The sequence below is a fragment of the Haliotis rufescens genome, unplaced genomic scaffold, assembly GCF_023055435.1.
Source record: "Haliotis rufescens isolate VD_foot unplaced genomic scaffold, xgHalRufe1.0.p SCAF_86, whole genome shotgun sequence".
NCBI classification, from domain to species: Eukaryota; Metazoa; Mollusca; class Gastropoda; order Lepetellida; family Haliotidae; genus Haliotis; species Haliotis rufescens.
In genome coordinates, this window is record NW_025964379.1 from 665,637 (window position 1) to 682,500 (window position 16,864).

Below are 16,864 nucleotides of genomic sequence, written 5' to 3' on the forward strand. Positions count from 1 at the left end.
ACGGGATTCTATCTCGTAACCTTTGTAACTTATGGTTTCATATGATCCAATGAGTTCTCCCTACTTCTATTAGATTGGTTCGTTAATGAGAAAAGGAAGTAGAAAAATATTGAATTTCCACATGTTCCCTTCAAGCAAGTTAGTTTCAATTTAACTCAACGTGCTTTCACATCCACACCCACCCACTCACTAAATTTACATTCACTTAAATATCTCTTCAAAATCATGCCTATGGAACCAAGTACTCTGGTGATGAATGTTATAATGATGCTTGGACATGTTTTGTTTATTACTGATTATCTGGTCCTCAGTACTACGATGTTTACATTTATACAATGCTTGAGACAGCTTCGTGATAAGTCGAAAAGAACAATGAAGAAAGAAGCGTTATTTCACGATAAAAAAATGTTCCGCCATGTCGTCATTTCTGGAGGTTCGAACATGCGATCGCAACTAGGTGACGTCGTATATTGGACGACGTTATTTTCGAGAGAGATGTGTCTAATAGGTAGAAGTAGGTGGGCAACGCAGATAAACGCGATGGTCGAACGATCGCATCCAAATTTGAAGAGATAGGACAATCGGTAATGATGTAATGATGTCATTACTGCTGTATGACACCTGAACACTGATATCTTTTTATGTGTCTGTCCTTTTTAACTGTACGAAATTCAGTGAAACGTAGCTTTGCTGTCGTACATGTGCTTCTGTTTTGCAAGAAAAATATTGGATATGTGAGTACATCATCTTTTAATAAAAATCATTACATCCCAACGCTACGGCAGCCTTTAATCAAGTTGGGCCCAGGCAAATAGTATAGCATATAGTTAAGAGAATGAGTAACGATGACATGGCACAGTATAATTGTTTGGTTGTTTTACGCCGCACTCAGCAATATTCCAGATATATGACGGCGGTCTCTAAATAATCGAGTCTGGATTATAAACATCGATCCACGCAATTGGGATCGATGACATACATCAACCAAGTCAGCGAGCTTGACCACCCGATCCCGTTTGTCGCCTCTTACGACAAGCATAGTCGCCTTTTACGGCAAGCATGGGTTGCTGAAGAAGTATTCTACCCCGGATATTCACGGGAATACAGTATGACCCTCATGACATGACATTTTTATATCATTGGTAATGATGTATTCATCATATCTTCTACAAGTGGGAACAAAGTAAACAATAAACTTTCAGATTGCCAAATGCTTGACGTTTGAATACTTCAGAAACGCAGAGAGGAACTCTCTTGAGTCTGACACACATTTCCTTATCATTAACTTTGTTTACTCATATATCAAATATGTTTTCTCGGTCACCTGACAGCTGCCAAATGTTCCTTTCACATGCAGATTACAGCTTTGATTCAAACATTTAAAAGTCCACGTTGGTTAACAGAAGGATGATAATTCCAGTGCAGGATGTTACCACTGGTTCTGTGCACCTTGCTGCTGTTGGGAACGGCGTTCTCTGACACAACCGTCACAATCTACAACGAGTGGCTCGCCCAGGGTGGACGTGTCCATTATGAAGTTCAAAGATGGAACAAAATTAATGGCCTCACGCAATTGAACCTTATTCCAAAGATTAAATCTATTGGAGCGGCTCCCGGTCGTTGGGTGAACAGAGACCTGAGTCTCTTTCCAAATGTACGTATGAAGTAAAACGCTTCTTTCATGAAGAAAAGATTTTAGGAATTGATATGATTCATCAATGATTTCAATATCTGAGTATGCCTGCAGAAACCATGCTTTGATGGGTATATTGTAAAGAGTCGTGTTCCAACAAACAGTGAATGAGACATTTGGAGTCTATATATGCTAAAGGCGCATGTCATTTCTCATACTTTCGTCTAGATGCCAGTTTTTAAATGCGTTCCTTTGCTGCAAATTTGCAAGGTCCCATGTTCATATAGATAGAACCAGTAGAATTCAATTGCTACCTAGTAGCACAAAGATTTAAAAAACGGAAACTCGCTCTGTGGGGCCACTTGGCCAAAATCCACATCAACTACCACCCTTGATCCGTAAAGCCTATACCTGGGCTCATTGAAACATGGTAACAGGTGCAATAACATATTAGGTCAGTCATGTTTTGGTTTGGTTTGGTTTTGTTTGTTGTTTAACGCCGCACTCAGCAATATTACAGCTATATGACGGCGGTCTGTTAATAATCGAGTCTGGACCTGACAATCCAGTGATTACTATCATGAGCATCGATCCACGCAATCGGGATCAATGACATGCATTAACCAAGACAGTGAGACTGACCGCCCGATCCCTTTAGTCGCCTCTTACGACAAGCAGTGTCGCCTTTTGCAGCCTGCATGGGTTGCTGAAGACCTATACTACCCTGGATCTTCACAGGTCAGATCTGTCATGTATCACTGCACGACTATTTCAAAGTATAAATGTTTTGAAATAAAGAACTCTATATTTCTCACCAGAGGACATATAAAGTGAATGGGTAGAGCATGGGGTGTTTTTCACAATGTTCATTTGAAAGAAAAGTTATGCAAGGAATACACTTAAACACAAATGATGAATCACAGGACTATGGGTTAGGTGATGGAACATGTTCTTGCATAGTCATACAATCGATGTAGGTATTTTTAGAATAGAAACATAAATAACTATTTGGTGTTGAGCTGTGTCTGCAAAGTCTGATAGTCTTACATAAAGCACATATAGCACAAACGAGTTCTATCAAAAGTATCAAATAAGGTATGTTTGAATCTTCATCAAGGTGGTATACTTGTATTGTTCAATATTACATATGCAGGTTAGTACTGCAGTTCAGCTACCTATATGTATCACAAAATGATACTCTATTTGTTAATCTCATAATGAATATCCTTTTTAAATAAATGTTTGTTGCGACAATACTGTCGTTGAAAAAATTATGTTCCTTTAATCCTAACACAGACGTTATGCAAGTATTTCTTCTTCCTCATTAAAAAAACTTGCACATCCATACAATCTTATTTTGTTTTATTCAGTGGCCGCAAAGCCAGAGTCACCATGGTTACCCAGACCCTACCTATCTCCAGGACCATGCACTCCAGTCAAAGACATGGAATTGGTATATGCAACAATTGAAAGAATATGGGAACAACATTGACAACATGGTCTGGAACATAGAAGGTATCATTAAGTCATAAGTTACAAGAAGATGTAAAAAGAGCACTGTAGCTTTTTTAAAGTTACCTGATGACAAAACAGATGTCGAATCCGATTTCGCTCCTCATAACCCTGTCATCAAAATACCTACAATCTGTTATTCCCCCAAACAGTGTTAAATGTCTACACCTTCATCTATCCACACACATACTAGTCAAACATGGAGGAGTATGTTTGAGTTATTATCTTATTGTTTATGTTCCTCCTTTACAGGTCAGCACTGGCCCAGCTGGATAGATAAGTCTCATCATCAAGGTAAATTCCCCAACAACGTTGACGCTGCATCAGAATTTGTGTCGCTGATGGTTCAGAGTGCCAAGGACTACTCAGGCGGGCGACTTCCCTACATGTTTGAAGTCATCAATGAACCTGATTGGATTGAAAAGATAATTGACCCACAAACGAATGTAGATTTCCACAGGGCCGTCGCCGACAAGCTGAAGTCAAGATTTGGAATGAAAATTGCGGGACCATCGTACACTAGCATGGCCTTACGACGAGCAGATGAAAATAACTTCGCCTTCTGGAAGAAAACTGCTAAGTTTCTGGACATGTCTCTTGATCACTTGGACTTTTTCTCTTTCCACTCCTACAACTATCTGCGTATATCGGGTGGAAGTCACAGTTACTTTGGCATCAACGAGGCTCGTCTGTTTGCTTCTATTGACATGGTGGAGAATTACTCTCATCAAAAGAAAGGAAAAAATGTTCAGTTAGTTAACACTGAATTTGGATTAGGTAACATGTTCGGAGTTGACCCCGATTTTGAAAATGGACTGACAGACTTTCAAACCGTTTATCAACCAAACGGCTTCATGTTTTCGTTCCTTAACATGAGAGAGTTTATCGACCGAGTTACAATCTTTTTCCTCTCAAACGAGCAATACCCGGGTCATACTTCCCTTCGTTATTCCTTATTTACCATGGATGGTCATCCCCTTGAAACGACCAAATTCTTCCTGTTTTGGAAAAACTTTGTTTATGATCAAAGGTTTCTCCGAGTTCAAAGTGAATACAATGGACAGGAGCGAATAGTTGCACCACTTGCCCTTGCAAACCCTCACACTAAAGAGATGGTAGTTCTTCTGCACAACTATGGCAGCAAATTTGAGAATGTAAAACTTGATTTTCCAAACAGTTGGATCAACCCCTCTACGGGTGTAGAAACATGCGTTCTGTTCGCAAATGATAAACCAACTATGAATGCTGATTACCATTTCGACAGGTCCAAGCTTCATGGCACCGTTGGTCTCCCCGGATCCTCAACCTGCTTCTACAAGTTTAAAACCAACTACAACTTTAACGGAATAAGCACGTACAACGAGATCACATACTATGGCAAGGACATGCTCATCCCCATCAGCAACGGACATGCGCAGACCACCATCCATCTTCCCAGCTCTGGCTACCATACATCTTATCTTAGAGTGGGAGCTAGCCGAGACAAGAATGCCAATGCAAAACCTCGTAGTGTTGTTTTCAATGGCCACGCGCTGTCTACAAGCTACATGCTGTTTGATGCTATGAAGACGGAAGGGCAAACAAAATGGAACGTGTGGGTGTTCATGGTCCCTGCATCACAGATGAAAACAACAAACACCGTCAGCATGACCTTTGATGGGAACGGTGGCCACGTGACATCCGTCGCACTTGTTGCTGGAAAACTTCAGTAGATAAAATTCCCCTAACAAATATTTTGTTTGTTTTGATTCAAATCACATATGAGGTATGATATGAGAGGAGCAGGTGATAGGTTGTTAGAGGAAACAAATAAGTATGTTAGTGGGGTGAAAGATACAATATACTGAAGCCATCAGGAATAGATTTATCATAAAATGGTTAGTGTTATTGCTGTGATAAACAAATCCAATAAACTTGGTATTTCGATCAGATAGACATGACAATTAAGCCACTTGGCAGGTCCTCCTTTTAGTAAGCTCTGTACAACGATGTGGTGTTTTCTAGCTTACAAAAGTGCATTCCCTTGGCCATTAGATAGCGGTTTCCCGATGTGGGAGTGATTATGCCAACAAACTTGGTCGAAATATGGCAACTTGGTTGACACTATTTCATAAATAAGGCGGTCCACACAGGTGTGTTTTTTTTATATTGCTACGCGCTTTCCAACGTTACTGAAGTGAATATCGATATGTATATCATTCATTTATTTTCGGCACGTTAATGTTAACATAAAGAAATGATTACGTTCTTGTCTCTCCGTATGGTAAATATTATATAATAGGAATACATATTACATACATCACGCTCGCATAATACATTTGCTTCCCAAACATATGAGAATATTCAGCTGATAAGAAACAGATGATTGGCCCTGATAGGTGATTAGCAACTGACAGTGGAAGCCAACACTAATGTGATCATAGATAAGTAATATACTCTGAATTTTTGAATGGCATTTAGAAGTGTTGAACATGAGGAAGAGAATATATGGATGTATACTTCTTTATTTTGAAGAAAACAACGTTTCGGACTATATGCTTACTCCTTCATCAGGTAAATGAATGCCATGAGGCAGAGAGCAAATCTATGTACATGTAAGGACAACAAAATTAATAATATAACAAAAGGTGAAAAAAAAAAAAAGGGTACAGAGGTTGGTTTCACAGTGTGGAAGGACGTAGCTCAGTCTGTTACCTGTCGGGTTGACGATGCAAATGTCGCTAGTTCGCGTCCGACGAGGTCTCACAAAAAGTGGTTGTTTGTCTTTGAGACACGTGACCTGCGGCAACCACGAGAAGATTCTGTATTCTGAAGGTGCTCTGAAGATGGTGGCATCATCATCATTGTTGGGTGATCGGGGCTAGGCATATAGGTAAGAATATATTGGCCAACTGTCTGTATAATGCGGACACAATTGTTTCCAATTTGAAACACTGCTTGATTTCAGAATAGATGGTATACATCTTGCCTAGAACACTTTTGCGTATGAGTTCAACGCCGCCTTTAACAGTATTCCAGTTATATTACGGCGTCACAGTTTAATGTGGGAGCCCGATGTGATGCAGGTCTCGGACGTTTTCATCTTTGGTGGGTATTGTGCACTGAAAACCAAGAAAAATAATCGGGGTGACCCGGGATTCAAACCCACCATCATGTCCTTGTCCAAGGGACATAACTCTGCACAGCGAACTGAGACGACTGGGCCAACCGTACCCCCTCCTATTTAAGCTATTTTTATAACTGTATCGTATATTTCGTAAGAGTTCCTTTAAGAACTAATATCATGCTTATTACCTGTACTACATATATATTAGGGTACACATATTTTAACGTTTTCGTCTTAATTTGAACGTAATGTACTGTGGCCTTTTTACATATTTGTTAAAGTAATGGGAACGAATAGGGTGTTGTTTAACTTCTTTTCAGTAGTATTTATGTATTAAATTCCAAAATTGAGTACTTCCATCATCGGTATTATTACACAAACACACACCCACCTTCTACATGTACCGAATATCTGATAGCATGTGAGTTACACATTTTGACATACAAGGTGTAGCTGTTGTCACGACTTGTTTTCGTCTTAAATTGAACGTAATGTACTGTGGGCCTTTTTACATGTTTAATAAAGTAATGTCGACGAATAGGGTGTTGTTTAACTTCTCTTGAGTAGTATTTATATATTAAATTCCAAAAAGGAGTACTTCCATTGGCGGTATTATTACCCCCCCCCCCCCCCCCCCCCCCCCCCTTCTACATGTACCGAATATTTGATAGCATGTGAGTTGCATGCAGAGTTACACATATTGACATACAAGGTGTAGCTGTTGTCACGACTTGTCAGTCTTTTCAGGGTTCACAGATAAGCTTCGTGTGCCCTTATCAAGAAGATACGAATAAACCACACGGCAGGGCACGTGTCCATGGCCCCCACTCAACACAGCTTCATCATAAATACAGATATAGACCCCGACTTTGAGCCTTTTCGTTAGTGCCTATTTCATGCCGTAAGTGCCAGACCCGTGAAGATCCGGGGTAGAATAGGTCTTCAGCAACCCAGCTTGCCGTAAAAGGTAACTACGCTTGTCGTAAAAGGCGACTAACGGGGTCGGGTGGTCAGACTCGCTGACTTGGTTGATGCATGTCATCGATCCGAATTGCGTTGATCGATGCTCATGATATTAATCACTGGATTGTCTGGTCCAGACTCGATTATTTACAGACCACCGTCATATAGCTGGAATATTGCTGAGTGCGGCGTTAAACAACAAACCAACCAACCAACCAGAAGTGCTATCCGAAATGGACGGCAATTTCTAATTTTGCTTAACCTGCCGACTTCTCAAGAACTGCCAAGAATGACCTGAATCGTTGCTTATGCCACCATCCGATAGTGTTGTCTGTTTATGTAATCGATTGGAGACAAACTTGATGGGGAGAAGTAATATTTAACTATTCACCGAAATAGATAAAAACTATGAAGTCATATTTTCATATTCTAGCCTGCTTACTATCCAAAGGACGTTTTTAGTTACCCGTGAAGATAGGGGGTAGAATTGGTCTTCAACAACCCATGCTTGCCATAAAAGGCGACTATGCTTAGATCAATGCTCATGATGTCAGACCGCCGTCATATAGCTGAAATATTGCTGAGTGCTGCGTTAAACAACAAACAAACAAAGTTATCCAATTACATAGGTTGAAAATCAAGGATGGTCTATCTCTCATGAGCAGAAAAGATAACCTGAAGGTGTCTAGTCATTATTAAACATATGAAGGGGTACCACATGGATATGCATTTTCCTCTAAGATCAGTAATTCAAGAAACATAATCATGTGTTTGTTTATTTGTTTGTTTATTTATTTGTTTTATTTGTTTCTTTGTTTGTTTGTGTAACGACGCATGGCGGTCTGTACATATTCGAGTCTGGATACATATTGTGAGCACCGATTCACGCCCTCGGGGAACGATGACACGCGATCAACCTTGTGATAAACGGGCCTGACCTCTCGGTCCATTAAGTCACCCCTTACGAGCAGGATACACATGTAAGTTCATAGGTTTGTATAGGGCACGGGCGGCCCAGTCGTCCAAGGCGCCGCGATTCGCTGTGCAGAGTTGCGTCCCTTGGGCACGCCAGAAACCTATGATTGTGGGTTCGAATCCCGGTTCGCCCCGATTTTGTTTCTAGGTTGGTCAGCACTATAGCCGTGCTCGTGGGTTTAACCGAAGTGGTAAACGTCTGAGACCTGCATCATTTCGGGTTTTCCTCCCACATATAGCTGACACGCCGTGATATAACTGGAATACTGTTAAAAGCGGCGTTAAACCCAACTCACTCACAGTCACTCACTCTCTATATGGATGTCTAATATGGTAAACAAAATGAAGATTATCTTGTCATCTAACTTTTACAGCAATATCTTTTCTCAACCAATCCGAGTCATTATAAAAGGGTCGCGGTCGGGTAGCCTAGTGGTTAAAGCGTTCGCTCGTTACGCCGAAGACCCAAGTGCGATTCCCGACATGGGTACAATGTGTGAAGCCCATTTCTGGTGTCCCCGCCGTGATATTGCTGGAATATTGCTAAAAGTGGCGTAAAACCATACTCACTCACTCACTCACTCATTATAATGGGTCAAACAAGCTGCATGTTATCTCAGTGGCATAAAACAACTTGCAATCCGTGATAACATTTAACCATGTGTTGGGACAGGCTAACATGTGGTCGTTTTCACATAAATATTGCAGTATATAAATAGGTCTGATATAGAACTATTAGAATTCTGACAATGTTATCCCCGGGACTGGCAGTGTACATCCTGTTGCTGGGACACGCCGTCCTTTCCGACACCACTGTCACCATCTACAACCAATGGCTTTCCCAGGGCGGACGAGTTCATTACGAATCTGTCAGATGGAACAAGCATAATGGGCTGGACCGACTCATTGTAAGTCTCTTGGAACTCCATCTGGACGTTGGCTGAACAGAGATCTGAATGACCATTTCTTTGAAAATGTAAGTGCATCCATCCGACAAGCTTCAGTAATTATATTAGACTACTACGTGTTACCAGTGTGTGTGTGTGTGTGTGTGAGTGTGTGTGAGTGTGTGCGTGTGAGTGTGTGTGCGTGCGCGCGTGTGTGTGTGCGTGCGTGCGTGCGTGTGTGTGCGTGCGTGTGTGTGTGCATGCGTGCGTGTGTGTGCGTGTGTGAGTGTGTGTGCGTGCGTGCGTGTGTGCGTGTGAGTGTGTGTGCGTGCGCGCGTGTGTGTGTGCGTGTGTGCGCGTGTGTGTGTGCGTGCGTGTGTGTGTGCATGCGTGCGTGTGTGAGTGTGTGCGTGTGAGTGTGTGCGTGTAAGTGTGTGTGCGCGTGTGTGTGTGCGTGCGTGCGTGTGTGAGTGTGTGTGTGCGTGTGTGTGCGTGTGAGTGTGTGCGTGCGTGCGTGCGTGCGTGTGTGAGTGTGTGCGTGCGTGCGTGTGTGTGCATGTGAGTGTGTGTGTGCGTGTGTGTGTGTGGTATGACTAGTGTTGGTCATATTATTAGTTGTGGTGTCTTTAGATGCCGTATACGGTGTCATGTTAGCAGGAAAATATTGGGCGTGGCGTGAGCCCTGCTCGATATTGTTGAAGTACTATAGCTAAAATGGATAGAAGTATCATACAAATGTGTGTGTGTGTGTGTGTGAGTGTGTGAGTGTGTGTGAGTGTGTGCGTGTGAGTGTGTGTGCGTGCGCGCGTGTGTGTGTGCGTGCGTGCGTGTGTTTGTGTGCATGCGTGCGTGTGTGTGTGTGCGTGTGCGTGCGTGTGTGAATGAGTGAGTGTGTGTGCGTGCGTGCGTGCGTGTGTGAGTGTGTGCGCGTGAGTGTGTGCGTGTGTGAGTGTGAGTGTGCGTGCGTGTGTGTGCGTGTGCGTGCGTGTGTGAATGAGTGAGTGTGTGTGCGTGCGTGCGTGCGTGTGTGAGTGTGTGCGTGTAAGTGTGTGTGCGTGCGCGCGTGTGTGTGTGCGTGCGTGCGTGTGTGAGTGTGTGTGTGCGTGCGCGTGTGTGTGTGCGTGTGTGTGTGTGGTATGACTAGTGTTGGTCATATTATTAGTTGTGGTGTCTTTAGATGCCGTATACGGTGTCATGTTAGCAGGAAAATATTGGGCGTGGCGTGAGCCCTGCTCGATATTGTTGAAGTACTATAGCTAAAATGGATAGAAGTATCATACAAATGTGTGTGTGTGTGTGTGAGTGTGTGTGAGTGTGTGCGTGTGAGTGTGTGTGCGTGCGCGCGTGTGTGTGTGCGTGCGTGCGTGTGTTTGTGTGCATGCGTGCGTGTGTGTGCGTGTGCGTGCGTGTGTGAATGAGTGAGTGTGTGTGCGTGCGTGCGTGCGTGTGTGAGTGTGTGCGCGTGAGTGTGTGCGTGTGTGAGTGTGAGTGTGCGTGCGTGTGTGTGCGTGTGCGTGCGTGTGTGAATGAGTGAGTGTGTGTGCGTGCGTGTGTGAGTGTGTGCGTGTAAGTGTGTGTGCGTGCGCGCGTGTGTGTGTGCGTGCGTGCGTGTGTGAGTGTGTGTGTGCGTGCGCGTGTGTGTGTGCGTGTGAGTTTGTGCGTGCGTGCGTGCGTGCGTGTGTGAGTGTGTGCGTGCGTGTGTGTGCATGCGTGCGTGTGTGTGCATGTGAGTATGTGTGTGTGTGTGGTATGACTAGTGTTGGTCATATTATTAGTTGTGGTGTCTTTAGATGCCGTATACGGTGTCATGTTAAGTTAGCAGGAAAATATTGGGCGTGGCGTGAGCCCTGCTCGATATTGTTGAAGTACTATAGCTAAAATGGATAGAAGTATCATACAAATGCCCGCATGTTAACAGAAATCTACGGGCCACTGAAACTTGATAGCTGTCCGCTTTCCCTAAACGACGGGCTGCTATCTATTCCATTGCTATGTGACGTCATTGGCGTCACGTTTCTTGTTTGTGACGTCATCATACAGTATATTCTATGACGATGCTATTTGTAAGTCGGTGACCTTTTTTTTTTTAATAATAAAGTCACGAACGTGGTTTCTTTAATAAAAAATGTCTTTGCTCATCACAATTAATGATATTGTGGATTGGATTTTTGATTTTTACTGACGGTTTACGGGCTCATGTGGGGGTCAGTAGTGCTGCTCTCTGATTAGTTAATCTCGCTTTGAGGCATAATAAAGTTGCAGGTGATGTCTCTATCTTTGACAATATCGACCTTCGTCAGATATTCAAATATCGGCCAGCTACACAACCTTAAAATTATTATGGATGCTGTCGAATCGTATACTAAATAATGGGCAAAAAGAGTACAGGATCCGGTTAATATCTTTGAGTGAGTGAGTGAGTGAGTATGGTTTTACGCCGCTTTTAGTAATATTCCAGCAACATCACGTCGAACCCGGATCTTCGGTGTGACGAGCGAACGCTTTAACCACTTGGCTACCCGACCGCCCCTAATATCTTTGGGTGTAGGTTAAGTATGTGTGCCATGTTGTCATTGGTAGAATGCACACACTGAAACAGAATATACATTACTGGAACTCACCACTATCAAGGCCTAAAATTACATAATCATTATAAATAAGCAGAACAGATTAATGGGGGGGGGGGGTTGATAACAGAACTTGTTAAGACCAGTGTAAAGACAACTGTGAGGGAGACATGTGCCCAAACTGCGTCGGTACTATCAACTTTAGTTGAATCTAAAAAATCTGAAGACATGTAGACATTAATTCTTCTTTGATGTGGGTCCATGCAGGTAGCAAAAGTACCCCATGGACCCTACCGTGGTGATCTATAGCCTGTTTTTATATTGCCGATGTGAAATTAAACTTTAACTCACTCACTCACTCTTCTTTTATGTAGGATTCCAAAACTCCATGAAGTTCGTATCGCGGTGTTCATAGTGGTCTCATTTACCACATAGACATGTAGGGCGGTCGGGTAGCCTAGTGGTTAAAGCGTTCGCTCGTCACGCCGAAGACCCGGGTTCGATTCCCGACATGGGTACAATGCCCATTTCTGGTGTCCCCCGCCGTGATATTGCTGGAATAATGCTAAAAGCGGCGTAAAACCATACTCACTCACTCACTCACTCACTCACATAGACATAGGTACATGAATAGCAATGCATTGTCAGCAAGAATGTGTAAAAACAAATGTCCTGTAGACTCTTATCTGTGCAATCTTAAAGCCCTTTCAAGTGTCCTGACCGACTTCCAGAAGCAATCTTGGGGCTGTTCCGATTGTTAGTGGTTGTCAAAATGAACAACGTATGCCGACTTCGCCGATAAATTTGGATTTATTTGATTTGATTTATTAGATTTGGAGTCTAAAATTGTATCTTGCGAGAAAGAAAATGCTTATCAGTTGTGAAATTGCACGTGCGATGTGTGAAAGACAAAATCAATGTTAAATATTAAATATTGTAAATTAAGGACTTTTAAGAACTTTATTTACTTTCACGTTAACTAGTGGTCCGAGAATCCAAGTCACCATGGCTACCCAAATCCGAACTACGCCCAGGACCATGCATTGCAATCAAAGATATGGAAAACATACATGGGCCAACGGAATGGGTACGGCAGTGATATTGATAACTTGGTCTGGGAAATTAGTGGTAAGTTGGAAACTTAATCGGCACATTAGTCATGTTTTTGTTTGTATCCATCATATTAGGGGCGTGGTTGTCTGCAAGTAGATGACATACATTAACTTGCTTCCTTGCAGGTTTTGGCCATCCTGATATGTGAAGTACCAATGTATTTGAAGCCAAGGCTGCTTCGAAAAAATATTTGTTCTCAGTATTATCGATATACCTTAATATGTCACAGGTCGTAGATGTTTACTCTTGTGGTTGACAAACTAAAAGCATATATCAATGATTGTTTCACACACAAGCAAACTAAAAAGAAGTTTTGTCTACCATTTAAAACAAAACACAACCCATCTCAATCATTGGAAAAAAATCATTATATTTTTCTAACCCTATAACAAAGTCTGATACTACTGATAGGTATGGACCCGTTAAGATTCCGGGGTAGAACAGGTCTTCAGCAACCCATGTTTGCCGTAAAAGGCGACTATGCTTGTCGTAAAAGGCGACTAACGGGATCGGGTGTTAGGCTCGCTGACTTGGTTGATGCATGCCATCGATCCCAATTGCGTGGATCGATGCTCATGATGTTAATCACTGGGTTGTCTGGTCCAGACTCGATTATTAACAGACCGCCGTCATATAGCGGGAATATTGCCGAGTGCGGCGTAAACAGCAAACACACCAACCAACCAACCAACTGATGGGTATTAATATAAGACAAATGAAACAAATATAGCATATCTTTACAATGTTGTTGGACTAATGTTTCAACAAGGTACGCACTGGCCGAAATGGATGGACACGTCTCAACACCAAGGGCAGTTCCCCAACAACCTTGACGCTGCAGCAGAGTTTGTGTCGCTTATGGTTCAGAGTGCCAAGGACTATACAGGTGGCCACATCCCCAATATATTTGAAGTCATCAACGAACCCAACGCTCACTGGCAGTTCCTGTCTGACCAGACTGTTGTTGACTTCCATCGAATTGTCGCCCAAAAGCTGAAGTCACGCTTTGGAATGAAGGTTGGTGGGCCCACATATTCTGGATACAGCCTGGAAATGGGCGATATGGACAATTTCCGCTTGTGGAAGAAAGCAGCCGGATTTCTAGACATGTCTTTGGATCATTTGGACTTCTTTTCCTTCCATGCCTACAATGATCTGCGTGTTTCGGGTGGCAATCACCGCTTCACCGGGTTCAACGAAGCTCGACTAGTTGCTGCTATTGATATGATAGAAAATTATTCACATATCAAGAAGGGTAAAAACGTTCCTATCATCATCAGTGAGTTTGGAAGGGATCGAGTTATGGGAATGGATCAATGGTCCCCTAGTGGTTTGATAGACTTTGCAACTATATACCAACCCAACGGTCATATGTTCACCTACCTTAACCTCAGAGAGTTTATAGACAGGGCCATTGTATTTATGTTGTCCAATGAACAATACCCCGGCCACACCAGCCTCAACTGGTCCTTGTTTACAGGGAATGGTCAAGAGACTCAAATGACCAAATTCTTCAAGTTCTGGAAATATTTGTATAATAATCAGAAGTTCCTTAGGGTAACCAGCGAATACTCCGGATGGGAGAGGTTAGTTGCCTCTCTGGCTCTAGCGGACCCAAACAACAAAGAGATGTCGATTCTTCTCCATAACTACGGCACCTCAACACAGAATGTCAAGCTGGACTTTAAGAACGGGTGGATTAATCCTACCTCTGGCGAATCGACGTGTATTCAGTACGAGAACGGTAACCCTGCAATGCACTCTAACGTACACTTTTCCACCAGCGGCAAGGTTAGTCTCCCTGGGGAGTCTACCTGCTTATACAAGTTTAAAACAAGCTACAACTTTGGAAGCATGCGTACCAACAATGAAAACACCTACTACGGTAAGGAGATGATAATCCCCATCAGCAACGGCCATGCAGAGACTACCATCAGTGTGCCAAGCTCTGGCTACAATTCCGCGTTGTTGAGAGTTGGAGTGAGTCGGACCAAGAACACCAATGGCAAACCCCTCAGCATCATGTTCAACGGGTACAAGCTGCCATCCGCATTCATGCTGTATGACGCTGATAAAGACGAAGCTAAGACACAATGGCAGATGTGGGAATTCTGGGTACCGGAAGGTCATGTCCGGTCATCAAACACCGTTGCCATGACATTTGCAGGTAATGGAGGGCACGTGACGTCCGTGGCGTTGGTTGCAGGCAAACTTCAATAAACCAGTTGACATTACCAAGTGTCTTTTGTAATGTGACAGAGGTGAGGTGAGATGACATGGGACTTTACGTCGCGTTCAAGATTATTACACTTATCTACCGTGCATGCAAGTGTGTGTGTGTAATGTGGGTGAAGTGGCAGTGCCGGGGGGGGGGGGGGGGCAACTTGCACTAGCTCGGACTAATGTCGTCTATTTCGTGCAAGCCCACTAAAAAAAACATGCTGCAGTTAACATGAATACCCCACTAAAACCTCTTGAACTTGAACACTCAGACACAGCGTACTGACTCCGAGCCGACCAGTCCTTGTTTTAGATCTTTGTGCCGATTCTATCTAATTGCCAGGCAGGGTAAGATGGAATACTTATACCACCAACTGAAGCGGGGATCAGTGATAATTTTGCTCGGCAACGTTAGGGATTTTTTGGAAACTACTTAAATTATGCCTCATCCGGTCAGATTCTATCTGATCGAGTTAGGGTATAACAAGTATTTATGACCCATGAGGGCAAACATATCGAGGTTCCTTGAAAAAATAAAGTGAATATTTACAAAACAAACCCTCCTCCATCCATCCTTCTAGATGCTGCGCATAAGACACCTGATTCAAATTCTCTTCTTCTATCGCCTTAATGTTATATATAAGTTTATTTAGACTTTGCCTATGATTAGTGGAGATTAGTGTCAGGCCATCTAAATGATATAGTGTTTCTCATCTCCCGACGGTATTAAAAAAAAATTAAAATGCAAAATCATACAAAATCGGCGCGACAATTTATAGAATATTCCTGAAAGGTAAGAATAATGCCTTTTGCTTTGTGTTTTGTCCATTTTTATAAGACTTTCTCGGCCAAGTACACTTTGATTGCATACCAAATGCAAGCCTTCTATTCGATATGGCTGCAGACCCGTGAAGATCCAGGGTAGAATATGTTTTCAGCAACCCATGCGTGCCGTAGAGGCAACTATGCTTGTCGTAGGAGGCGACTAACGGGATAGGATGGTCAGACTCGCTGACTTGCTTGATGCATGTCATCGATCCCAATTGCGCGGTTAGATCTTCATGATATTAATCACTGGATTGTCTGGTCCAGGCTCAATTATTTACAGACCGCCGTCATTTAGCTGGAATATTGCTGAGTGCGGCGTTAAACAACCATCAACCAACCAACGATATGGCTGCCAAACCACTGGGCTTTTGACACACATGTAAGATCCAAAGTTATTTGACAACCTCTATTGAATATACGGAATTGCACCCAATTTGGATAAAATCGGAAAAGTCGTTATGGAAAAAATACATCCCAATATTTACATTCAAAACACTGCATACATTAAACACGATCTGATGATTTATATGGCCAACATACGATGTCGTTTCAGAAAGATAAGTGACATATTCACCCAATCGAATGCTTGCTTAAATGTCATCTCACCCTGAAGAAAAAAAAGAATTTAACTTTTCATAAATCACGGCATTGTAGTTTATTGAATGTTCAAAGAAGAGGAGTGATCTTGCCTATTGTTTGGTGTCTTTTCTTGTCGTATAACGCCTGCACTTTGACGGCTTTAAACACCCTGCAGCAATACACGAATCGTCATACGTGATAATATCACCGTATCGATCAACTTGTGAACGGTTTTTGCACAGTCGGATAAATTTGCTTCCGCAAGCCGACTTCATCTTGAGTTGGGCATGAAAATTAGAAACACACAAAATCACATGGATGGTCTGACACAGAGTTGTCGTCGCCAGCTAGCATCTGTACAATAGACACAGGATTATAAAAGTGAACGCATATTATTATCCTGACTTTAATTAAATTTAAATTGATTAGAACAACATTAATTAAACGCCAATGCAAAAGTACAATCAGTGGTACTCATGTG

At 42.6% G+C, this 16,864-nt stretch overlaps 2 protein-coding genes across 2 annotated transcripts; both read left to right on the top strand.

The window, feature by feature from the left end:
- Nucleotides 1-1,370: 1,370 nt before the first annotated feature.
- Nucleotides 1,371-4,876, top strand: LOC124115215. The gene is made up of 3 exons (XM_046476128.2): nt 1,371-1,654; nt 3,004-3,148; nt 3,398-4,876. Exons 1-3 carry the CDS (start codon nt 1,427-1,429, stop codon nt 4,855-4,857), a joined length of 1,833 nt encoding a protein of 610 aa, XP_046332084.1. The 5' UTR covers nt 1,371-1,426; the 3' UTR covers nt 4,858-4,876.
- Nucleotides 4,877-9,097: 4,221 nt separating this feature from the next.
- LOC124123926 (beta-porphyranase A-like) lies at nt 9,098-14,976 on the top strand. Its single transcript, XM_048390188.1, has 3 exons — nt 9,098-9,165; nt 12,627-12,771; nt 13,526-14,976. The coding sequence occupies exons 2-3, from the start codon at nt 12,714-12,716 to the stop codon at nt 14,974-14,976; spliced, it is 1,509 nt and encodes a 502-aa protein (XP_048246145.1). The 5' UTR covers nt 9,098-9,165; nt 12,627-12,713.
- The last annotated feature ends 1,888 nt before the right edge of the window (nt 14,977-16,864 follow it).